Source organism: Bombina bombina, chromosome 8 (assembly GCF_027579735.1).
Source record: "Bombina bombina isolate aBomBom1 chromosome 8, aBomBom1.pri, whole genome shotgun sequence".
NCBI lineage: Eukaryota > Metazoa > Chordata > Amphibia > Anura > Bombinatoridae > Bombina > Bombina bombina.
Window position 1 is genome coordinate 278,948,373 of NC_069506.1, and position 25,940 is coordinate 278,974,312.

The 25,940-nt window shown below is 42.3% G+C and overlaps 1 protein-coding gene across 1 annotated transcript in view; it reads right to left on the reverse strand.

Annotated features, from left to right (window-relative positions):
- BACE1 (beta-secretase 1) overlaps positions 1-25,940 on the reverse strand; it is a 274,120-nt gene that overhangs the window by 39,246 nt on the left and 208,934 nt on the right. The window contains exons 4-5 of the mRNA XM_053691400.1: positions 21,988-22,125; positions 15,642-15,776 (exon numbers count right to left, since the gene is read on the reverse strand). Of these exons, the coding sequence (XP_053547375.1) occupies positions 15,642-15,776; positions 21,988-22,125 (273 nt within the window). The remainder of the gene's footprint in view (positions 1-15,641; positions 15,777-21,987; positions 22,126-25,940) is intronic.

The window sequence follows — 25,940 nt, forward strand, 5'->3', positions numbered from 1 at the left end:
CTGTTTCAGAGAGTAACGAGATGAGAAATCCCACCTTAGCTCTGTCAGAGGGATACGCCTGAGGTAACATCTCAAAGTAAATGCCCACCTGGTTAAAAAACCCTCTGCACTGATTAGGACCGCCTCCATAACACTGAGGTAGAGGTGCAGAACCAGACATGCTCCTGGTAGGACTAGGTGCAGCAGCTGAAACAGGAGCAGTCATAACTTGAGGGACACTGGTCCAAATGTGCAGTGCGAGTCAGCAGGGTTTGCAGGGCTAGTGCAAATTTATCCAAGCGGTGATCCTGTTCATCCATCCTGGAAATTATGGCAGGTAAAGGTGGATTATTAGCACCATCAGGGTCCATGGCTCTTGAGTAATGTCAGGGTGCCAGGAATCAGACTGAGACGAGAAGTGCAAAAATAATCACACCTTTATTAATAGCAAAAATTAATAAAAAGTCCACAAGTAAAATAACAAGCCAGCAATCAAAACCAGAGCTGGTAGTCAGACGAGACGAGTCAGGAGCCAAAGTGAATAGTCAGATGAGCCGGAATCAGGAACAAGGAGAACAGCAGAGTCAGGAACAAGCCTGGGATCAGGAACCAGGAGGGACGTCAGACAGCCAGGTAATACACAGGAGCTCTCACAAACAGGTCTGAGACAACGCAAGAGCAAAGCATACTGAACAGAGGCCCTTTAAATAATAAGTGATGACATCACAATTCTGAGACTGCATCCTGTCTCACACGGATGATGTACACCAGTCTGGCCATTAAAGGAAGTGCAGGAAATGAGCAGCATCACACAGTATGCACCAGAGTCAGCAAGAGAGGTGAGTAAAATGGCTGCCAGCAGCACATGGCAAACAAAACAGAGAAAAAACCCTGACACTTCCAAGATAACAATTTAATGTTAACGAAATGCAGAGGCTCAAACGGAACTTGATGCAAAATACGAAGAACAAGATTTAGGCTCCAAGGAGAAGCCCCCGATCTAAACACAGGTCTGATCCTAATCAGAGCCTTAACAAAGGACTGCATGTCTGGAAGCTCAGCCAGTCTCTTGTGCAATAAAACCGACAGGGCCGAAATATCTGTCCCCTCAGGGAACTAGCAGAAAGGCCCTTCTCCAGCCCATCCTGGAGAAAAGATAAGATCCTGGCAACCTTAACTCTGTGTCAGGAAAAAACCATGCTCTTCAGACCAGAATAAGTAGGTCCTCCCCACCTTGTGGTAGATACGCAGAGTAACTGGTTTACGAGCTTGAATAAGAGTATCAATTACACTCTCAGAGAAATCTCTCTTGGCTAAGACTAAGTGTTCAATCTTTATGGTCAGCCTCAGAGAATCTAGGTTTTAATGAACAAATGGACCTTGTATCAGCAGGTCTCTGCGACAAGGTAACTTCCACGGAGGAGATGAGGACATCCCACTAGATCCGAACCACGTCCTTCGCGGCCACGATGGAGCAATCAGGATTACTGATACCCGCTCCTGCTTGATGCGGTCCACCACACGAGGAAGAAGCGGTAATGGAGGAAAAAGATGTATGAGTTTGAACCTCCAGGGCACTGCTAGTGCATCCATTAGATCCGCTTGGGGATCCCTCAACCTCGACCCATACCTGGGTAGCTTGGTATTGAGATGGGACGCCATGAGATCTATCTCTGGCGTCCCTTACTTGCTGCATATCTCTGCAAACACCTCGAGATGGAGAGACCATTCCCCTGGATGGAAGGATTGCCTGCTGAGAAAATCCGCCTCCCAGTTATCCACTCACGGAATGTGGATCGCTGACACCGAACAGCTGTGGGCCTTTGCCCACTCCAGAATCTGAGATACTTTCTTCATCGCCAAGGAACTTCTCGTTTCCCATTGATGTAAGCCACAGAGGTTATATTGTCTGATTGGATTCTGATAAACTGTGACAAACCCAGAAGTGGCCAAGCCTTCAAGGCCTTAAAGATTGCCCATAGTTCCAAAATATTGATTGGGAGGGAGGACTCCTCCTGAGTCCACAACCCCTGTGCCATCCTGGCACCCCAAACAGCTCCCCATCCGGATAGGCTTGCTTCCATAGACATAATCTCCCAGGATGGTCTTAAGAAGCATGTCCCTCGGGACAGATGATCTGGACAGAGCCACCAAGAGAGCGATTCTCTCGACCAGCTGTCTAATACAATCTGTTGAGACAGGTCTAAATGATTGCCGTTCCACTGCCTCAGCATGCACAGTTGGAAAGGTCTGAGACGGAATCTGGCAAAAGGAATGATGTCCATGCAGGACACCATGAGACCAAACACCTCCATAGACTAAGCCGCAGAGGGACTCATGGAGGTACAGAGGGCAAGACATGCCGAGGTTAGCATGCAATGTCTCTGGTCTGTTAGAAATATCCTCATGGATATGGAGACTAATATAGTACCCAGGAATTCCCCCCTGGTACTTGGGATAAGAGAACTCTTTTTCCAAGTTTATCTTTCATCCATGTGATCAAAGGAGACTGAGAAGGGACTTCGAGAATTCTTCCGCAAGACAAAAGGATGGTGCTTGCACCAGAATATCGTCCAAGTATGGGGTACTGCAATACCCTGAGTTCTGGCAACGGATAGAAGAGCCCCCAGAACCTTCATAAAGATTCTTGGAGCAGTAGATAGGCCAAACGGAAGGGCAATGAACTGGAAGTGCTGGTCCAGGAATGCAAACCTCAGGAACTGAAAGTGTTCCCTGTGGATTGGAACATGAGGGTAAGCATCCTTCAGATCAATAATGGTCATAAACTGGCATTCCTGAATTGAAGGAAGGATGCACCTTATCGTCTCCATCTTCAAGGAAGGGACACTGAGAAATTTGTTTAAGCACTTTAGGTCCAGAATTGGGCGGAAAGTTCCCTCGTTCTTTGGGAAAATGAAAAGGTTTGATTAAAACCCCCAAACCTCTTCTTCGATAGGCACCGGGACAACAACTCCTAAGGAGGATAGATCCCGAACACACCCTAGAAAGGCATCCCTCTTTTCTGGTCAGGTAGGCAGATTCGAGAGAAGAAATCTGCCCCTTGGCGGATGAGATTTGAAGTCTATCTTGTATCCCTGAGATACCACCTCCAGGACCCACGGATCCTGAACGTCCTTGAACCAGGTGTCTGAAAAAAGAAGCAGTCTGCCCCCTACACAATCCAATACTGGATCGGGGGCCGCCCCTTCATGCCGATTTGTTTTTGGCAGGCTTCTTTTTCTGCTTGGATTTATTCCAGGACTAAGCCGGCTTCCAAGTACTCTTAAGTTGCTCGGGCTTGGAGGAGGATTTCTGTTGTTGGGATTTGTCAGAACGAAAGGAAAGAAAATTAGAGGATTGTTGTCCTTTAGACTTGTTCTTCCTATCTTGCAGTAGGAATGCACCCTTGCCTCCGGTAACCGTCCAAATAATGGAGTCCAGGGCTGGACCAAATAAAATCTTTCCCTTGAAGGGAAGAGAAAGGAGTCTGGTCTTAGAAGTCATATCCGCAGACCAAGACTTCAACCAGAGCGCCCAGTGGGCTAGGACCGCAAAGCCAGAGGACTTTGCATTTAGGCAAATAATTTGCATATTCGCATCACAGATAAAAGAATTAGCAATTCTCAGAGCTTTAATTATGTCTTGAATATCCTCGAGGGGAGACTCCACCTCAATGAGTTCCGACAAAGAGTCGCACCAGTAGGTAGCTGCTCCGGCAACCGCAGCAACTGCAGGCGCCGGTTGAAAAAAAAAAAAAACGTATGTTGACACATCTTTCTCAGAAAAGTTTCCATCTTCTTATCCATCGACTCTCTGAACAAAGAACTATCCTCAAGAGGTATAGTAGTACGTCTAGCAAGCGTAGAGATAGCAACATCCACCTTGAATGGAGCCCCACAAATCCAGTTGAGAGTCCGGGACAGAGAACAACTAACGCTAAGGACCCAGAAAGTTCACCCTCTGAAGCTACAGAGGCTAACTCATCATCGGATAACTGGGACATAATAGCTAAATCCGATAAATATTTAGATGACTCTGGGTCAGGAGAGCTATGTTTAATGTTTAATGTTTCTCTTGCATTTGTTAGAGCGAGGTAATGCACTGAGGGTCGCAGACACCGCCGTTTGTAACTGTGCGGCAAAGTCCGCAGGAAGAAGGCCACCTCCGGATAGAGGATTAGATGTGCTACAGGGAACTGAATGTGGAGTGGATAATGTAGCAAGGGTAGTAATCTCACGGGACGCCGAGTCCTGAGAGGTAGACCGCTCAGAGGAACTAAAAGCCTTAGCAGGCTTGTCTCCCTTCTTAGACTTTATAACAGTGTTAAGGCATGTGGAACATAAATGAGTGGGTGGGAAAACCATGGCCTTGTCACAATATAAACAGGCAAGCAAAAGAAATACACTGCGATCCTCCAAAGTAAGCATACGTAGTTTAATATCCATATATAGATTAAAACATCTTGATAGGCAACAGAGTAGTTAAAATCAAAAGAATAGGCAGAACATTTTCAGGAACTGGTCTGTCCTACATGTTTCGGTCAATTCCTTAATCATGAACATGGATATATATAAACAGGTATGAATTAGTACAGAAGGAGTACCTTCTAACATGTCAGAGTCCTCCATAGCCCAGGTTATACCCACAGAAGGACACAAATAAAAATGTTTTTTTATTATAGAAAACGGCACCTTTATACTCCCAATGGCTAGGGCACTCACCACCTCCTAGACCCAGACAGTTAACAGAGGAAACGGTCTACTCAGGTTCAAGTCTCAGCCAGAATGGAGGAAATTAACATAGACCACACCCGGTCACATGGAGGGCAAGACAGTACTTCCCCTGTTATTACAAGTACAGCAAGTAATAGGAGCTCTGCAACACTTTCAAAAAACGAAAGTGAAACTTAAAAGTGAAACCTGTTTGTTCTAGCCAAAAACACACAGTCTATCAGCCCAGGAAAAAATCCCACAAAGCAGCATGTAAATAATTAATACACTGATTAATTAACACCAACTGTTCGATAAACCCCCTTCAGAGGATATTAACCCTGGATCCTATCAATGTATAAAGGAACCACACTGTGAACCTGTTATAGCATTTTATGTGTAAAAAATTGAAACGATCTTACCTTCAGGATCCATGCTGTGAAACAGAACACAGCCTCTCAAGTGTGACAGTCTTATAGTAGCGCTCCTGACATGGACTTGAGTGAGAGAAAGCAGGCAGTGAAACTCGTCAACACTGATTGCTTAGGAGCTGTTAGCAGTAGTCTGGATGGTTTAGCAGAAAAACTTTCCCTGCATCTCCAGACTCTAACTTTCATCAATACTCTCACTGAGAGGTTGACATGACTACTTAAAACTCCAGTCCTATCCCAAAGAGCAGATACCCTTTTTCAGGACTCTCCGAATCTTCTGACACTTCACTGCCACCTCCTAACGTGATGAAAGGCAAAGAATAACTGGGGTAGTGAGGAAGTGGGAGGGATATTTAAGCCTTTGGCTGGGGTGTCTTTGCCTCCTCCTGGTGGCAAGGTGTTGTATTTCCCAACAGTAAGGAATAAAGCCATGGACTCTCCCTATCTTAGGAAGGAAAAGACATTTTTTTTTAAAATAGTTTTTTTATTGAGGTTTTGCGATATAAACAAACATGATCACCTTGTAACATCAAGGACATATATAGCATTGTTTAAAATACATTGAAATTTGTAGGGAAAAAGAAAAACACAACAATGCATAACAATAAATAGGCTTCCTAAACCTCTATTTTATAATACTACAGCGTAGTTGGCTGACTAATCGGGTGACCACTTTTGGGTCAAATGGTCGCGAAAACTGAGAGACCTATGGTAGTCAGGTGAGCAGCCACTTTTGGGCTTTATAATTATATTAAATAGAGGATAGTCCCCACATCCACAGGGGGAGTACTCTAAGACAGTCTAGTTCAAAGGTAACAAGATATGGGGAGTTGGCTCTTGTGATGGCCACACTTAGGCCATAGTATAAGGGAGGAGGGAAAGAAGTCAGCGGGCGAGAGCTGCTCAGAATATAGGGGATGATGGGGGGGCAGAGCCTTCTATAGTAAAACAGAAAAGTAGCCAGGGGAGTGGGAAAAGATTAGATGGTATGCATAAAAGGGTAATTATATTTAATGTCAGGCATCCATAGCAGAGTATAAAGACTATTTGTTGTTTAACAGTACAACACTTGGGCCCTATCATAAGATAGTATTAAGGAGCTAAAGAAAGAGACACCCTATAAGTTACAAATGAGATCACAATCATGGTATACAGAGGGTGGTAGAAACATGGCCCTCTGAAACTAATACAGTATAAATTCACCCTGAATATAGGCAGTGAAAACACACATAACATAACAATTGAGGAATATAATGACTTATAAAAACACAATTTATGCTTACCAGTCCACGGATCATCCATTACTTGTGGGATATTCTCACTCCCAACAGGAAGTTGCAAGAGGACCCAAAGCAAAGCTGTTATATAGCTCCTCCCCTCACTACCATATCCAGTCATTCGACCGAAAACAAGCAGAGAAAGGAGAAACCATAGGGTGCAGTGGTGACTGTAGTTTAAATTTAAAAATAACCTGCCTTAAAATGACAGGGCGGGCCGTGGACTGGATACACCACAAGAGAAATAAATTTATCAGGTAAGCATAAATTGTGTTTTCTCTTGTAAGGTGTATCCAGTCCACGGATCATCCATTACTTGTGGGATACCAATACCAAAGCTAAAGTACACGGATGAAGGGAGGGACAAGGCAGGTACTTAAACGGAAGGTACCACTGCCTGTAAAACCTTTCTCCCAAAAATAGCCTCCGAAGAAGCAAAAGTATCAAATTTGTAGAATTTTGAAAGAGTATGAAGCGAAGACCAAGTCGCCGCCTTGCAAATCTGTTCAACAGAAGCCTCATTTTTAAAGGCCCAAGTGGAAGCCACAGCTCTAGTAGAATGAGCTGTAATCCTTTCAGGAGGCTGCTGTCCAGCAGTCTCATAGGCTAAGCGTATTATGCTTCTTAGCCAAAAAGAAAGAGAGGTTGCTGAAGCCTTTTGACCTCTCCTCTGTCCAGAGTAAATAACAAACAAAGCAGATGTTTGTCGAAAATCTTTAGTAGCTTGTATGTAAAACTTTAAAGCACGAACCACGTCCAGATTGTGTAATAGACGTTCCTTCTTTGAAGAAGGATTGGGACACAAGGATGGAACAACAATCTCTTGATTGATATTCTTGTTAGATACCACCTTAGGTAAAAACCCAGGCTTGGTACGCAGGACTACCTTATCAGAATGAAAAATCAGATAAGGAGAATCACATTGTAAGGCAGATAGCTCAGACACTCTACGAGCCGAGGAAATAGCTAAAAAAAGGACTTTCCAAGATAAAAGCTTTATATCTATGGAATGAAGAGGTTCAAACGGAACTCCTTGAAGAACCTTAAGAACCAAATTTAAGCTCCATGGTGGAGCAACAGGTTTAAACACAGGCTTGTTTCTGACTAAAGCCTGACAAAATGCCTGAACGTCTGGAACATCTGCCAGACGCTTGTGCAAAAGAATAGACAGAGCAGAAATCTGTCCCTTTAAGGAACTAGCTGACAAACCTTTTTCCAAGCCTTCTTGGAGAAAAGATAATATCCTGGGAATCCTGACCTTACTCCATGAGTAACCCTTGGATTCGCACCAATAAAGATATTTACGCCATATCTTATGGTAAATTTTCCTAGTGACAGGCTTTCGTGCCTGTATTAAGGTATCAATGACTGACTCTGAGAAGCCACGCTTTGATAAAATCAAGCCTTCAATCTCCATGCAGTCAGTCTCAGAGAAATTAGATTTGGATGGAGGAAAGGACCCTGAAGTAGAAGGTCCTGTCTCAGAGGCAGAGTCCATGGTGGCAATGATGATATGTCCACTAGATCTGCATACCAGGTCCTGCGTGGCCACGCAGGCGCTATTAGAATCACCGATGCTCTCTCCTGCTTGATCTTGGCAATCAGACGAGAGAGCAGAGGAAACGGTGGAAACACATAAGCCAGGTTGAAAGACCAGGGTGCTGCTAGAGCATCTATCAGCGTCGCCCTGGGGTCCCTGGACCTGGATCCGTAACAAGGAAGCTTGGCGTTCTGTCGAGACGCCATGAGATCCAGTTCTGGTTTGCCCCAGCGATGAATCACTTGTGCAAACACCTCCGGATGGAGTTCCCACTCCCCCGGATGAAAAGTCTGTTGACTTAGAAAATCCGCCTCCCAGTTCTCTACACCTGGGATATGGATAGCTGATAGGTGGCAGGAGTGAATCTCTGCCCATTGAATTATCTTTGAGACTTCTAACATCGCTTGGGAACTTCTTGTTCCCCCTTGATGGTTGATGTAAGCCACAGTCGTGATGTTGTCCGACTGAAATCTGATGTACCTCAGAGTTGCTAACTGAGGCCAAGCCTGGAGAGCATTGAATATCGCTCTTAGCTCCAGAATATTTATTGGAAGGAGAGACTCCTCCTGAGTCCACGATCCCTGAGCCTTCACAGAGTTCCAGACTGCACCCCAACCTAGAAGGCTGGCATCTGTTGTTACAATTGTCCAATCTGGCCTGCGAAAGGTCATACCTTTGGACAGATGGACCCGAGATAGCCACCAGAGAAGAGAATCCCTGGTCACTTGGTCCAGATTCAGTTGAGGAGACAAATCTGTGTAATCCCCGTTCCACTGACTGAGAATGCATAGTTGCAGCGGTCTGAGATGTAAGCGTGCAAACGGCACTATGTCCATTGCCGCCACCATTAAGCCGATTACTTCCATACACTGAGCCACTGAAGGGCGCGGAATGGAATGAAGAACCCGGCAGGAATTTAGAAGCTTTGATAACCTGGACTCCGTCAGGTAAATTTTCATTTCTACAGAATCTATCAGAGTCCCTAGAAAGGAAACTCTTGTGAGTGGGGATAGAGAACTCTTTTCCTCGTTCACTTTCCACCCATGCAACCTCAGAAATGCCAGTACTATGTCCGTATGAGACCTGGCAATTTGGAAGTTTGACGCCTGTATCAGGATGTCGTCTAAATAAGGGGCTACTGCTATGCCCCGCGGCCTTAGGACTGCCAGAAGGGACCCTAGAACCTTCGTGAAGATTCTTGGGGCAGTAGCTAATCCAAAGGGAAGAGCTACAAACTGGTAATGCCTGTCTAGAAAGGCAAACCTGAGAAACCGATGATGATCTTTGTGTATCGGAATGTGAAGATAAGCATCCTTTAGATCCACTGTAGTCATATATTGACCCTCCTGGATCATAGGCAGGATGGTACTTGAATGATGGAACTCTGAGGAATTTGTTTAAGATCTTTAGATCCAAAATTGGTCTGAATGTTCCCTCTTTTTTGGGAACTACAAACAGATTTGAGTAAAAACCCTGTCCTTGTTCCTCTTTTGGAACTGGATGGATCACTCCCATAACTAGGAGGTCTCTTACACAGTGTAAGAATGCCTCTCTCTTTATCTGGTTTGCAAATAATTGTGAAAGGTGAAATCTCCCTATGGGAGGAGAAGCTTTGAAGTCCAGAAGATACCCCTGGGATATAATTTCCAACGCCCAGGGATCCTGAACATCTCTTGCCCACGCCTGGGCAAAGAGTGAAAGTCTGCCCCCCACTAGATCCGTTACCGGATAGGGGGCCGTTCCTTCATGCTGTCTTAGAGGCAGCAGCAGGTTTTTTAGCCTGCTTACCTTTGTTCCAGGTCTGGTTTGGCCTCCAGACCGCCTTGGACTGAGCAACAGTCCCCTCTTGTCTTGCATTAGAGGAGGTTGATGCCGCACTTGCCTTGAAGTTTCAAAAGGCACGAAAATTAGACTGTTTGGCCCTGGATTTGGACCTGTCCTGAGGAAGGGCATGACCTTTACCTCCAGTGATATCAGCAATAATCTCATTCAAACCAGGCCCGAATAAGGTCTGCCACTTGAAGGGAATGTTAAGCAGCTTAGATTTTGAAGTCACGTCAGCTGACCATGATTTAAGCCATAGCGCTCTGCGCGCCTGAATAGCAAAACCAGAATTCTTAGCCGTTAGTTTAGTCAAATGAACAATGGCATCAGAAGCAAAAGAATTGGCTAGCTTAAGTGCCCTAAGTTTGCCAAGTATGTCATCCAATGGAGTCGCTACCTGTAAGGCCTCTTCCAGAGACTCAAACCAGAACGCCGCAGCAGCAGTGACAGGGGCAATGCATGCAAGGGGCTGTAGGATAAAACCTTGTTGACAAAATATTTTCTTAAGGTAACCTTCTAATTTTTTATCCATTGGATCTGAAAAAGCACAGGGATAGTAGTACGCTTTGCTAAAGTAGAAACTGCTCCCTCCACCTTAGGGACTGTCTGCCATAAGTCCCGTGTGGTGGCGTCTATAGGAAACATTTTTCTAAAAATAGGAGGGGGAGAGAACGGCACACCTGGTCTATCCCATTCCTTATTAATAATTTCTGTAAACCTTTTAGGTATTGGAAAAACATCAGTACACACCGGCACTGCAAAGTATTTATCCAGTCTACACAATTTCTCTGGCACTGCAATTGTGTCACAGTCATTCAGAGCAGCTAAAACCTCTTTAAGTAATACGCGGAGGTGTTCAAGCTTAAATTTAAATGTAGAAATATCAGAATCAGGGATTCTCCCTGAATCAGAAACATCACCCACAGACTGAAGTTCTCCTTCCTCAGCTTCAGCATATTGTGAGGCAGTATCAGACATGGTTCTTAAAGCGTCAGTATGCTCTGTATTTCGTCTAACCCCAGAGCTATCTCGCTTACCTCTAAGTTCAGGTAGTCTGGCTAATACCGCTGACAGTGTATTATCCATGACTGCCGCCATGTCTTGTAAAGTAAACGCTATGGGTGCCCTTGATGTACTTGGCGTCATTTCAGCGTGAGTCCCTTGAGCGGGAGTCAAAGAATCTGACACATGGGGAGAGTTAGTCGGCATAACTTCCCCCTCGCTAGATTCCTCTGGTGATACATTTTTTAAAGACAGAATATGATCTTTATTGCTTAGAGTGAAGTCAGTACAATTGGTACACATTCTAAGAGGGGGTTCCACCATGGCCTTTAAACATAATGAACAAGGAGTTTCCTCTATGTCAGACATGTTTATACAGACTAGCAATGAGACCAGCAAGCTTGGAAAACACTTTAATTCAAGTTAACAAGCAATATAAAAAAACGGTACTGTGCCTTTAAGAGAAACAAATTTTGTCAAAATTTGAAAAACAGTGAAAAAAGGCAGTTACACAAAATACATTTTTACAGTGTATGTAATAGGCTAACAGAGCATTGCACCCACTTGCAAATGGATGATTAACCCCTTAGTTCAAAAAACGGATCAAAAAAACGACAGACGTTTTTTAACAGTCCCAGCAAAGTGCCACAGCTTTACTGTGGCTCCTACCTTCCCCAATAAATGATTTTAGGCTCTTTAGAGATGTCCTGTAGCATTCAGGGGACTCCTGAGGAAAACTGGATGTCTCAGTCTGTAATTTTATCTGCGCAAAAAAGCGCTAAAATAGGTCCCTCCCACTCATATTACAACAGTGGAAAGCCTCAGGAAACTGTTTCTAGGCAAAAATACAGCCAGCCATGTGGAAAAAATTAGGCCCCAATAAGTTTTATCACCAAGCATATATAAAAAACGATTAAACATGCCAGCAAACGTTTTATATAGCAGATCTATAAGGGTATTACCCCTAAGAGTAAGCATGATACCAGTCGTTATTAAATCACTGTATTCAGGCTTAACTTACATTTATCAGGAATCAGCAGCATTTTCTAGAATTTCCAATCCTAGAAAAAATTATAACTGCACATACCTGATAGCAGAATAAACTGCACGCCATTCTCCCTCTGAAGTTACCTCACTCCTCAGACATGTGTGAGAACAGCAATGGATCTTAGTTACAACCTGCTAATATCATAGAAAACTCAGGCAGATTCTTCTTCTATCTCTGCCTGAGAACAAATAGCACAACTCCGGTACTATTTAAAATAACAAACTTTTGATTGACGTTAATAAACTAACTATTTTTCACCACTCTCCTCTTACTACCTCCATGCGCGTTGAGAGTTGCAAGAGAATGACTGGGTATGGTAGTGAGGGGAGGAGCTATATAACAGCTTTGCTGTGGGTCCTCTTGCAACTTTCTGTTGGGAGTGAGAATATCCCACAAGTAATGGATGATCCGTGGACTGGATACACCTTTCAAGAGAAACAGAGATAGCGATAGTATATGGCAATGACAGCATCCGGCCTATGACTGTAAGTAGAAACTACTACAGTTTTGACTCTTAGAAGGGGTAATATATAATATTGTTTTAGAGATGGCAAGAACCCTATAAATAACTCGGGAAACATATATTCAGGCATTAAACTTGTTGGAGCTCCCTTAATATGCCATAGTGTATCATGGGTCTTAGAGCAAGTAAAGCCTAACGGGAAATTTTTGAAGGGAAATTAAACATTCCGTCTTAACAGGTAAGAGGTGTACGTATCACCCTAAAAACTAGTGTAACAGTATGGTTCCAGGGGTGTTTCGGATCTTAAAAAGAGTAAAGCGAGTATATATATGGGTTTAGAGAATAGTGTAATCGCTAACATGGAAATTAACTCAAATGTATGCTGAGCCTGCATGAAGCTCAATTATAGAACCTTACAGCAACATTAGTATATATAGACAAGCAATATAAAATAGCCTATTATCAAGTGTGTAGTACAGATCTGTGTGCAGAAAACGTAACAAAGATTTATTAAGATCTGTTCTGGTTGCCATAAATCTTTAACTGAACAGTTGAGTCAAGGCTCAGACTAATACCCCTTCTAAGTAATATGAGATGAAGTTAATGACATAGGATTTTGAGGGAGAGATGTTACAGAAGTATATGTGTCATAATACAAGGTATCACAAGGCAATCTGTGCAGACTGACAGTCTGTCCATTAAAGGTTAAATAATGGTATCTATACATGTTAGTTGCAAAATATGGATCTTGTAGGAGAGGAGCTAAGAGGAATCAGATTCTATACAAATGCGAACCAACACTAATAAATACGCCTAGTTAGGCACATTAAGATATATATATAAAATATATAGGGATGTGAGTGCCTACGAGAGGGACTCTCCTAACGCCCAAGTTAACATTGGATAAATACAGACCATTCACCATTATGTACCTTATGCAGGATGGATAGCTATATTGATAAATTATGCTTAAAGCACAAGCTGAGGGGTTTGTTCCCCAGGTCATTACAAGTTAAGCCATATGTTATAGGTACATAGTAAACATCTAACATGTAAATCAAACAATTATAAACTTATTCAACAGCAGTGTTAATGTTAGAGACCCATATGGCTATAAAAGTATTAATAAGTGTCTATAGCTATAAGTTAGATGGAGGAGAGTCCCATGTACACTGAGGATTCATCCCCCCTCACTGTAGAGTTCCCTGTAGCTTCAACCAACTCTAACTGCGTAAGAGGAGCAGTAGTAGGGACATTCAGCATGACCAGAAGTTAAAGAAATGTTTTAAAGCTTAGTGACTTTATGTATGTAAAGACCGTGGAAATAATATGTTGTGGACATTGCGAGGCTACCGTATAGGCTAGAGAGTGTAAAGCATTAGTCATTCAAGAACAAGATAACTCCCCTAATTTCTAACTACATGGTATATAGTGAAACAGTAGCATAGATATCAGATAGAACAAGTTCTGACGTAGAGAGGAGAAAATATATCAAGGCATATATATCACACGAAAGAACGTAAGTTAACAATGCTAACAGGGAATAATAAGAGAACTTCATCGCCATATGGTGGAGAAATTTGCATAGGCTAAATATGTATAGGTCAAATAGACCTATCCTTTTACCTGATAGACATAAATATGGCCACTCTATGAGCTCTGTTAACTAACCATATAAAACTAGGGCTGGGTCTAATCATGTAATATATTAGAGGCCTAAGGCCAGGTTCACACCACTTGAGAAATCATGATATCTCAAACATCAGACTATTGAGTCATCATTTAAAATATCATCTATCTAGAAGTTAGGAACTAGCACATGTTATGTTTACAAAGTCATGAGACACTAGTGTCTCAGTGATGGAAATAAAGTAGCTAACCAATATAGGAAATAGAGCCGGAGATTACATAGGCGCTGTTCTCCAGATAAGAAACGTTTTAAAATGTGTTCTAATGTCTAAAGATGTGGTAAGTTAATGTAGGTAAACGATAGTATCGAGTATGTAATAACAAGTTTATATCTAGCTAAGAACCTAAGAGGTGTGATGAGTATATGTAAGTTATAATGGCCTGCAGAGCTGCAGTATGAGCCTATCTGCCTAACCATTAGCAGAGGCAAGGCAGCAGAGCAAGTTTAACAGCAAGTTGCCAATGCATGAAATTGGATCAGATTAAACAAATTCTTGACCAGCTGGGGCTAGAGGTAATGTTAAAAAACAACAGAGGTTTATAGCATAACAGTATGTAAACACCCAACCAAAAGAGATTCAACATCAATCACCATTTCCACTATGGTCCCAGCTATCAAATTATTAATCATGTTGAAAAAGATAGCAGACAGCAAATCTATACTTATTAGACAATCATGTCCATAGTGTTAACCTATGCCAGCTTTAGGCAACTGGGAGATGCAGAGATCAGAGTCCATAATGTAAATGGTGGTGTCTTTCAGTAGCGCAATCCATGGCCGCAAAAAGAGAGGAGGCATCAACAGGAATGCTATTGCAATAGCCGCCATCCTCAGATCCCACATTCCAATGGAGAACGAGGGCACTGCTCTTAGGAGGGCATCCATATTGGAATAGCAGTCTGCCGCGTGGTTGTTCAGTTGGGATTAGGTTAGGCTTGCAGTGTGATTCTTAGCTCTTGGGATCCCGAAATCTTCGCATAGATACTCCAGTTGCTGATATATAAGTTATATCTTGTAAGGGATAGATAGATCTAGAAATTAGCTAAAAGTTCCAAGCTGAGCTCTTGAGCTCCTCTAAATTGCGTCCTGCCATGACAGGAGTTGGCTCTGCCCCCCCGAAAAGACATTTTTTTATAGAATAAGCAAGAATTTGCTCCATACGTTGTGCACAATTAATTATTTGATTAAAATGCAAGGGTACCAATACTTTCAGCCACATCTTTAACTGTCTGCAATGAGTATAATGGGATGGATGATTACTGAACAGTAAAGACTTGAATGACAATTCATTGTTAGGACATAAATTACAATATAATGCTCACATAAAGTTATGTTGTGATTTCTCTTCATACCAGTGAGTTTTTGATAATTGGGCCTTAGTCTCACTAATAACACATAACAAAGGAACTTGATCTCTTCCAACAAGAACATTCACAGCAAAAAACACAACTATTTTACATAAACTGTGTGTCCTGCACCATGTAGAGGCATGTTAGGATCTCTGCAATATTCTAGGCATATAACTGGGGGCTGTCTATGTTAGGGATATTGTCCATGCATGTAGAGAGGACACCAGCATCACCCATTTAGCTCTCAGAAGGCACTAAGGGGCAGGAATTTGAACCAGCTGCATGACTCCTTTAAGAGGACAACAATGTGCAGGAACCATATGACTCACCTCCTTACAGTCCATCTTTAGGTCCTGTCCGTTGATCTCTATTTTCACGATGATGACCTCATAGTACCATTCCTTTCTGATTGGTGTGTACCAGATGCTACCCATGTACAGAGTGTGATCAATGCCTCCGATCACCTTCAGGGAGAAGTATAAGTGCCCTTAGGTATATACAATGCAACCAGGTGGTACCAGAGACCTCAAGTATACACAGCACAAACAGAACGACATACCAGAGCCCTCACCCATACACAGCACAAACAGCAGGACATGCCAGGGACCTCAGGTATACACAGCACATACAGAAAGATGAGCAACACCCTTAGCAATGTGAGCCTCTTTCTGAATTACACACAACACAGAAAGAAAGCAGGCAGTGCCAGTCTCTTTCTCTAGTACACACAAGCAAACAGCAGGCAGTGCCAGTCTCTACCTCTAGTACACACAAGCAAAAAACAAGCAGTGCCAGTCACTACCTTACACCAAGTAGCAGCAGAAAGCACATGAAAATTAAATGTATGACAACAAATGCAAGAAGCATGACAGGTAAAATGGGGGAGCTGACGCTCTTAGTTGCAGAAGAGGACTATGATGTTATCAGTATTACTGAAACTTCTTGGGATGATTCACATGACTGGGCAGTTAACTTAGAGGGGTATACATTATTTAGGAGGGACAGGAATAATAAAAGGGGTGGAGGAATCTGCATGTATATTAAACCTAACCTTAAACCTACAATAAGGGAAGATATTTATGATACAAGTGACAATGTAGAGACCCTGTGGGTTGAAATAAAGAGTGGGGGGAAAAATCCTAAAAAAATATTACTAGGAACATGCTACAAGCCTCCCAACATTAGTGACCCGGAGGAAACTCAACTACTTATCCAAATAGGTAATGCTGCTAATAACAGTGCTGTAACTATGGGAGATTTTAACTACCCTGATATAAACTGGGCCAATGAAACTAGTAATTCAGCTAAGGGGGATAGATTTTTAAATGTTCTCAGGGATAACTTCTTGTCACAATGAATAGAGGAGCCAACTAGGAGTAAAGCTATATTGGATTTAGTGCTATCAAACAATACAGATATAATATCAAACATAGAAGTTAAAGAACATTTGGGTAACAGTGATCATAACATGGTCACATTTGAAATCTATTTTCAAATGCAGTGTTTTAAAGGCTTAACTAAGACTTTTAATTTCAAGAAAGCAAAATTCAACGATTTAAGGAAATCATTAAATAATATAAATTGGGACAATGTATTTTCTAATAAAAATACAGAGAATAAATGGATAATATTTAAAGATGTGTTAAATAAATATACTTATCAACACATACCATATTGTTATAAAAATAAAAATGAAAAAACAAAGCCGTTATGGCTAAATAAAAATGTGTTAAGAGAAATTAGGAAAAAACGTAGGGCATTTAAATTATTAAAAGAAAATAGTACAGACTCAGCATACAATATTTATAAGGAATGTAACAAAGCATGCAAAAAAGCAATCAAATTAGCCAAAATTGAAAATGAAAAATTAATTGCCAAGGATTCTAAGTCTAACCCTAAAAGGTTCTTTAAGTACATAAATAGCAAAAAATCTAAGAAGGATAATATAGGTACATTAAAATGTGTGGAGGGTAGCATGATAAATAATGACAGGGAGAAGGCTGAGGTACTAAACCAGTTTTTTTCTTCAGTATACACAAGAGAGGAACCATTGAATGATACTTTGGAACAGAATAGAACATGCCAGTCCATACCACTAACTGGGTTTTGTTTAGAGGATATCAGGAAAAAACTGGAAAATATTAAGGTAAATAAAACTCCAGGCCCAGATGGAATACACCCAAGGGTGTTAAGGGAACTTAGCACTGTTATAGACAAACCTTTACTCTTAATTTTTCAAGACTCATTATCCTCAGGCATGGTACCCCAGGATTGGCGTAAAGCTGATGTGGTGCCACTCTTCAAAAAGGGAAGCAGGGATGATCCAGGAAGCTATAGACCAGTTAGTCTGACATCAATAGTGGGGAAGATATTTGAAGGGATTATAAGGGATTATATTGATGAGCATATTCGTGTAAACAAGATTATGAGTTCTAATCAGCATGGCTTTAGGAGAAATAGATCATGTCAAACTAATCTAATTAGATTCTACGAGGAAGTAAGTAAAAATATAGATAAAGGGGAATCAGTTGATGTGATATACTTAGATTTTGCAAAGGCATTTGATACAGTGCCACATGAGAGATTAATGCACAAAATTAAGGGACTGGGAATAGCTGAAAATGTTAGCTCATGGATAAATAACTGGATAAAAGATAGGAAGCAACGAGTAGTAGTAAATGGATCATACTCAGATTGGACAAAGGTAATCAGTGGAGTCCCCCAGGGATCAGTACTGGGCCCTGTTCTTTTTAATATTATTATAAATGACTTGGAGCAAGGATTAAATAGCGACATCTCTATTTTTGCAGATGATACTAAGTTAAGTAAGGTCATAAGGTCAGAGCAGGACGAACTCTCTTTACAAAGGGATTTGCTAAAATTAGAACTATGGGCAAATGAATGGAAAATGAGATTTAATACGGAAAAATGCAAGGTTCTACATTTTGGAAGTAAAAATAAGCAGGCTACGTATTTTTTAAATGGGACAAGACTTAGCCAAACACAGGAGGAAAGGGATTTGGGAGTAGTAATAGATAACAAGCTAAAGATGGGTGCACAATGCAGGGCAGCGGTTTCAAAGGCTAATAAGATACTAGCATGTATTAAAATAGGCATTGATTCAAGGGAGGAAAGCATAATTCTGTCATTATATAAAGCCCTGGTAAGACCTCACCTTGAGTTTGGAGTGCAGTTCTGGGGACCAATTGCTAAAAAAGATATTGCAGAACTAGAAAAAGTTCAGAGAAGGGCCACAAAGCTAATAAGGGGATTGGAGAAATTAACCTATGAGGAGAGGCTAGCCAAACTGGGTCTGTTTTCTTTAGAAAAAAGGCGCTTGAGAGGTGACATGATTACTTTATAGAAATATATTCAAGGCCCATATACAGAGATGGCAGAAGCTCTGTTTATTCCAAGAAAATTGCTTCTGACAAGAGGTCATAATTTAAGGTTGGAGGAAAGGAGATTTAATCTCCTGCAACGGAAACGTTTTTTCACTGTAAGAGCAATAAAATTGTGGAACTCATTACCAAAGGAGGTAGTGAATGCCAATACCATAGATACATTTAAAAATAGTCTGGATACATTTCTGTATATAAACAAAATTCATGGATATGATTGCTAGTATTAAATGGGTCACATTTTAATGGGGTTATTTAAGCTTAACTGGAGCTTTTTGTAAGTATTTTAGATTTGTATAGGTTGAACTCGATGGACTTAAGTCTTTTTTCAACCTTATCTACTATGTTACTATGTTACCTCTAGTACAAACAAGCAAACAGCAGGCAGTGCCAGTCTCTTCCTCTAGTACACACAAGCAAACAGCAGGCAGTGCCAGTCTTTTCCCTAATACACATAAACAAAAAGCAGGCAGTGCCAGTCTCTTCCTCTAGTACACACAAGCAAAAAACAAGCAGTGCCAGTCACTACCTCTAGTACAAACAAGCAAACAGCAGGCAGTGCCAGTCTTTTTCTCTAGTACACACAAGCAAACAGCAGGCAGTGCCAGTCTTTTTCTCTAGTACACACAAGCAAACCGCAGGCAGTGCAAGTCTGTTCCTCTAGTACACACAAGCAAACAGCAGGCAGTGCCAGTATCTACCTCTAGTACACACAGGCAAACAGTAGGCAGTGCTAGTCTCTTCATCTAGTACACACAAATAGCAGGCAGTGCCAGTCTCTACCTCTAGTACCCACACGCAAACAGCAGGCAGGGCCAGTCTCTTCCTCTAGTACACACAAGCAAACAGCAGGCAGTGCCAGTCTCTACCTCATAGTACACACAAGCAAATAGCAGGCAGTGCCAGTCTCTACCTCCTAGTGCATACAAGCAAAGAGCAGGCAGTGCCAGACTCTACCTCCTAGTGCACACAAGCAAAGAGCAGGCAGTGCTAGTCTCTTCCTCTAGTACACACAAGCAAACAGCAGGCAGTGCCAGTCTCTTCCTCTAGTACACACAAGCAAACAGCAGGCAGTGCCAATCTCTTCCTCTAGTACACACAAGCAAACAGCAGACAGTGCCAGTCTCTTCTTCTAGTACACACAAGCAAACAGCAGACAGTGTCAGTCTCTTCCTCTAGTACACACAAGCAAACAGCAGACAGTGTCAGTCTCTTCCTCTAGTACACACAAGCAAACAGCAGGCAGTGCCAGTCTCTTCCTCTAGTACACACAAGCAAACAGCAGGCAGTGCCAGTCTCTTCCTCTAGTACACACACGCAAACAGCAGGCAGTGCCAGTCTCTACCTCTAGTACACACACGCAAACAGCAGGCAGTGCCAGTCTCTACCTCTAGTACACACACGCAAACAGCAGGCAGTGCCAGTCTCTTCCTCTAGTACACACAAGCAAATAGCAGACAGTGTCAGTCTCTTCCTCTAGTACACACAAGCAAACAGCAGGCAGTGCCAGTCTCTTCCTCTAGCACACACAAGGAAACAGCAGACAGTGCCAGTCTCTTCCTCTAGTACACACAAGCAAACAGCAGGCAGTGCCAGTCTCTACCTCTAGTACACACAAGCAAACAGCAGACAGTGCCAGTCTCTTCCTCTAGTACACACAAGCAAACAGCAGACAGTGCCAGTCTCTTCCTCTAGTACACACAAGCAAACAACAAGCAGTGCCAGTCTCTTCTTCTAGTAGACACAAGAAAACAGCAGGCAGTGCCAGTCTCTTCTTCTAGTACACACAAGCAAACAGCAGGCAGTGCCAGTCTCTTCCTCTAGTACACACAAGCAAACAGCAGGCAGTGCCAGTCTCTTCCTCTAGTACACACAAGCAAACAACAAGCAGTGCCAGTCTCTTCTTCTAGTACACACAAGAAAACAGCAGGCAGTGTCAGTCTCTTCCTCTAGTACACACAAGCAAACAGCAGGCAGCGCCAGTTTCTTCTTCTAGTACACACAAGCAAACAGCAGGCAGTGACAGTCTCTACCTCTAGTACACACAAGCAAACAGCAGACAGTGCCAGTCTCTTCCTCTAGTACACACAAGCAAACAACAAGCAGTGCCAGTCTCTTCTTCTAGTACACGCAAGAAAACAGCAGGCAGTGCCAGTCTCTTCCTCTAGCACACATAAGTAAACAGCAGGCAGTGCCAGTCTCTTCCTCTAGCACACATAAGTAAACAGCAGGCAGTGCCAGTCTCTTCCTCTAGTACACACAAGCAAACAGTAGGCAGTGCCAGTCTTTTCCTCTAGTACACACAAGCAAACAGCAGACAGTGCCAGTCTCTTCCTCTAGTACACACAAGCAAACAACAAGCAGTGCCAGTCTCTTCTTCTAGTACACACAAGAAAACAGCAGGGAGTGCCAGTCTCTTCTTCTAGTACACACAAGCAAACAGCAGGCAGTGCCAGTCTCTTCCTCTAGTACACACAAGCAAACAGCAGGCAGTGCCAGTCTCTTCCTCTAGTACACACAAGCAAACAACAAGCAGTGCCAGTCTCTTCTTCTAGTACACACAAGAAAACAGCAGACAGTGCCAGTCTCTTCCTCTAGTACACACAAGCAAACAGCAGGCAGCGCCAGTTTCTTCTTCTAGTACACACAAGCAAACAGCAGGCAGTGCCAGTCTCTACCTCTAGTACACACAAGCAAACAGCAGACAGTGCCAGTCTCTTCCTCTAGTACACACAAGCAAACAACAAGCAGTGCCAGTCTCTTCTTCTAGTACACACAAGAAAACAGCAGGCAGTGCCAGTCTCTTCCTCTAGCACACATAAGTAAACAGCAGGCAGTGCCAGTCTCTTCCTCTAGTACACACAAGCAAACAGCAGGCAGCGCCAGTTTCTTCTTCTAGTACACACAAGCAAACAGCAGGCAGTGCCAGTCTCTACCTCTAGTACACACAAGAAAACAGCAGGCAGTGCCAGTCTCTTCCTCTAGCACACATAAGTAAACAGCAGGCAGTGCCAGTCTCTTCCTCTAGCACACATAAGTAAACAGCAGGCAGTGCCAGTCTCTTCGACTAGTACACACAAGCAAACAACAAGCAGTGCCAGTCTCTTCCTCTAGTACACACAAGCAAACAGCAGGCAGCGCCAGTTTCTTCTTCTAGTACACACAAGCAAACAGCAGGCAGTGCCAGTCTCTACCTCTAGTACACACACGCAAAGAGCAGAGAACACAGATATCGCCACCTTCCTTAGGTATAAAGAGATACAATGCTACTCACCATGCTGCCCCCCACAGAGGTACTCATGTCACTCTCATTGGCAGAAAATGTAGCACCACATAGCTGTAAGGAGAAAATGTTGGGCACCCGAGTCTGCTTCACAAGGGAATCAAAGAACGGCTCCAGTGTGTCATCAGGCTGAGGTTAGCAGGTGTATAGGGGGAAGACAAAGTGAGGGTGTTATAGAGGGTAGGGATAAAAGCAGATGTTTGATGTTCTACTGTATACACAGTGCACTAATAGCTACCAGTTCCTCATTATACCCACATTACACACCATCTGCCCTCTACACATGCAGCAGATGTGTATCCCTCTATAACACACAGTTCATAGCGTACTCTATTTCCCCTCTATAACATCACACACAGCTCATAGTGTACTCTATTTCCCCTCTATAACATCACACAGTTCATAGTGTACTCCATTTCCCCTCTATAACATCACACACAGCTCATAGTGTACTCTATTTCCCCTCTATAACATCACACAGTTCATAGTGTACTCCATTTCCCCTCTATAACATCACACACAGTACATAGTGTACTCTATTTCCCCTCTATAACATCACACACAGTACATAGTGTACTCTATTTCCCCTCTATAAAATCACACACAGTGTATAGTGCACTCTGCTCTATATATACTAACTTTATCAATTGATGAAAGTCAGACTGAGAAACGCGTTGTGATATTTTGTGTTTTTATTGCTTAGCGTTTATTAAACGCATTGTTTTTATAACGTATCTGAGTTTTATCTGGGGTGGATACTTTCCCTTCTCTTTTTTACGTCTTTGAGACCTGGCAGAGCTGTTTCTGCAGAGACCCCTAACTGCAGATTGCAATTGAGTTCATTACTTTAGAGGTTTGTCATCTACCCCTGGACCAGTATCCTCGCTGTGGCACATCAAGTTTGCTGGAGGCGTGCGCTAGCTGGACAGTTCAGATGTTTCAGCCCGTACCTATTGCACAACTGAGTGCTTCTCGTTTGTGAGTATATCTCCATTGTTGTTTTTTTGGATTGCTGAATTACACCAACGTATTTCACTATTGGAGCGCCTCTTTCTTTTTCTACTTCACAGATAATACTCCTTTCCCAGCAAAGGACTTTGCAATTGAAGAGGAAGCGGCACCTACCCTTATTTGGGACTTACACTTTTACTTTATTGTACCTATTTATTATTTATTCACTTACAGCTAGATTACGAGTTTTCAGCGCTATAGGGAAATTAACGACAGCCACAAAAGCGGCGTTATTTCACCTCCCTATAGCACTGCTATTACAATTTTACAAAAAGTAGGCTTGTAAGGCCGATATGGTGTCGTTGAACTCCATACCGCACCCAAATACAAGTGCTGCTTTGACGTGCTCGTGCACGATTTCCCCATAGACATTAATGGGGGGAGCCGGCAAGAAAAAGCCTAACACCTGCGATCGCGGAAACAAAAGCTCTGTAACGCAGCCCCAATGATGTCTATGGGGAAAGAAAAAGTTATATTTAAACCTAACATCCTGAAAACAAAAAGATAGAAGCTCTCCAGAATGCCAAAGATTCAATACTTTATTAGTGCAGAGTCAAACAACCACAACGTTTCGGGGTGCTATGCCCCTTAATCATGTGGTAAGTGATTATACAGGTACACCTGTTTAAATAGCTTTCACTGGGATTTTAACCCTTACAAGCTTGTAAAGCACATAATATATATGCAATAGCAACATCTGCTGGTCAAGCTCAGGTAAGGGTTAAAATCCCAGTGAAAGCTATGTAAACAGGTGTACCTGTATAATCACTTACCACATGATTAAGGGGCATAGCACCCCGAAACGTCGTGGTTGTTTGACTCTGCACATGATTCTAATAAAGTATTGAATCTTTGGCATTCTGGAGAGCTTCTATCTTTTTGTTTTCACTTATGTTGGGGAGTTTGGTAGTTACTCCTTGAAGCTCTGCCCTGTGGTTTCGCTGCTGGATAAATTTTTACATTTGCTATTGGACTGTTTACTACCTTATCCGTGCACTAACAAGCCCATTTGAAAAATGATAAGTGATGAGGAACCTGCAGGGTCGCAAACTTTCACCTACACAGAGTTTGTAGCCTCTAGGATCACAACATTGGTGAAGGGTTCACGGAATTTCCTTCATACAGCACCTAAACAAGTGGCAAGCAATGAATATGAAAAATTCACTAAGAAACAGTTGGCATATGATCTTCATGCCACCACCTTGACAGAATATCAGAGTAAAGAGGATCCCCAGAGGTCTGCGTATGAACATTAGACCGACCCTGTTAAAAGACAATCAGGAGTATTGCAAGAAGTTTGAGCAAATTCTTAACAAATGCTCCTTCAACCTGATTGTCCTAACAGTTGAATATTTACAAATTGATCTAGACAACATTAAAACCTCTATATCTAAATTGGAGGAAGAGATTCGCCAAAACGTCTCTGCAGAGGAATGGGATAAACTTTTATTTTCCAACAAAGAGTTACTCACCGAGATGAGAACAGTGATCGAGGAGAGGAAGAGGTTAAAATTCCAGAGGGACTCTGACGATTATTCCTCCAACCGGGTCTATCACTGGGTGTATGATCCAATGGGGAAGGAGCGCAACGTCACTTCCGGCGCAAGGAGGAAGCAGCATCGACGGAACGCAGCATCAGGCAGCAGCTCCGACTCATCTCAGGATTTTTTACAGGGGGAAGGCTCCGACAGCCCAGGAGAAGGGGCCGCAAGCACCGGAGATGCCGACAAACATACCAAGGTAACCAAGACCGGCAAACCCTTGACACGCAGGATAACCAGGGCACGCAACAAGATATAGTTATTAACATATCTGATTGCCCACTTGATACTAGGGAAGCTGAGATCCTTCAGAAGGGACTATCTTTCTGCCCATTGAGTGACTGTAACTTCTTTAATTTAAATAGAGACATTTACAGATTTTTCAGGAATATTAGATTGAAATTTTGGCACAGTAATAAGAACAAAATGGTGTCACAGAGTAATATTGTTTCAGGTTCTACTGGTGTACATTCTGAATCTGTCAGTATTGATGTGAATAAAGTTAAACCTTTGAGCATTAAACATTTGGGGCTGTTTAATAAAAGTTCTTTCTATCCTATGGTCACTGACTTATTGAGACCCCTGGTGGAGCAGTCAAGTACTTTTATCAAGGATACCAATGATTTCAAACAAATCCTTCTATGCCTATCTCCAGATACGTCACTTCATACAGGAAAAGTTACAGTTGGGGCCCTGGCCTGGGAAATATGATAGAGTTGGCGATTATATTAACCTATACAGTCAGGGGAATCATTCAATCTCGCTACTTTATAAAATTTTGCTTGCAAAACAGGGCCAGTTAATTCTGGATCTATGTTTAGTATATTGGATCAAATATTTTGATGGGATGGATGTTGAAACAATTAGCAGAAGTATTAAGTGGGTGAACAATGCTCTCCTTCCCTCCTCCTGGAAAGAATCTCATCTAAAACTTCTTAATAATGCGTATATTTCACCTAAAAGGCTTATATGCTGGTCATCAGAAACGCAAGGCCAGTGTTATAAAAGCCATTTCCTGCAGCAGAGTTACTCCACTGTTTTTGGTTTTCTCCGAAAGTAAATCAATTATGGTGTAAGGTAAATCATTGGTTAAATAAAAATACAAAGGAGAATCTAGTGCTTGACCCAAGGATCATAGTGTTTTTAGTATCGGATGTAGCATCCCATAATTTAGTTAACACTGTTATTCTTATAGTTCGGAATTTAATTCTGAAGAACTGGAAAAACAATAAACCCCCTTTTTTTAGTATATTTTTAAATGCGGTTAAAACACAGATTATGTTTGAGCAATACAATATATCCAGTACATGTGATAAACAAATACAAAGCTTCTTTAACAAATGGCTAAAAATTATAAAGTCTTATCCTCTCTCCACACAATATATACTCACT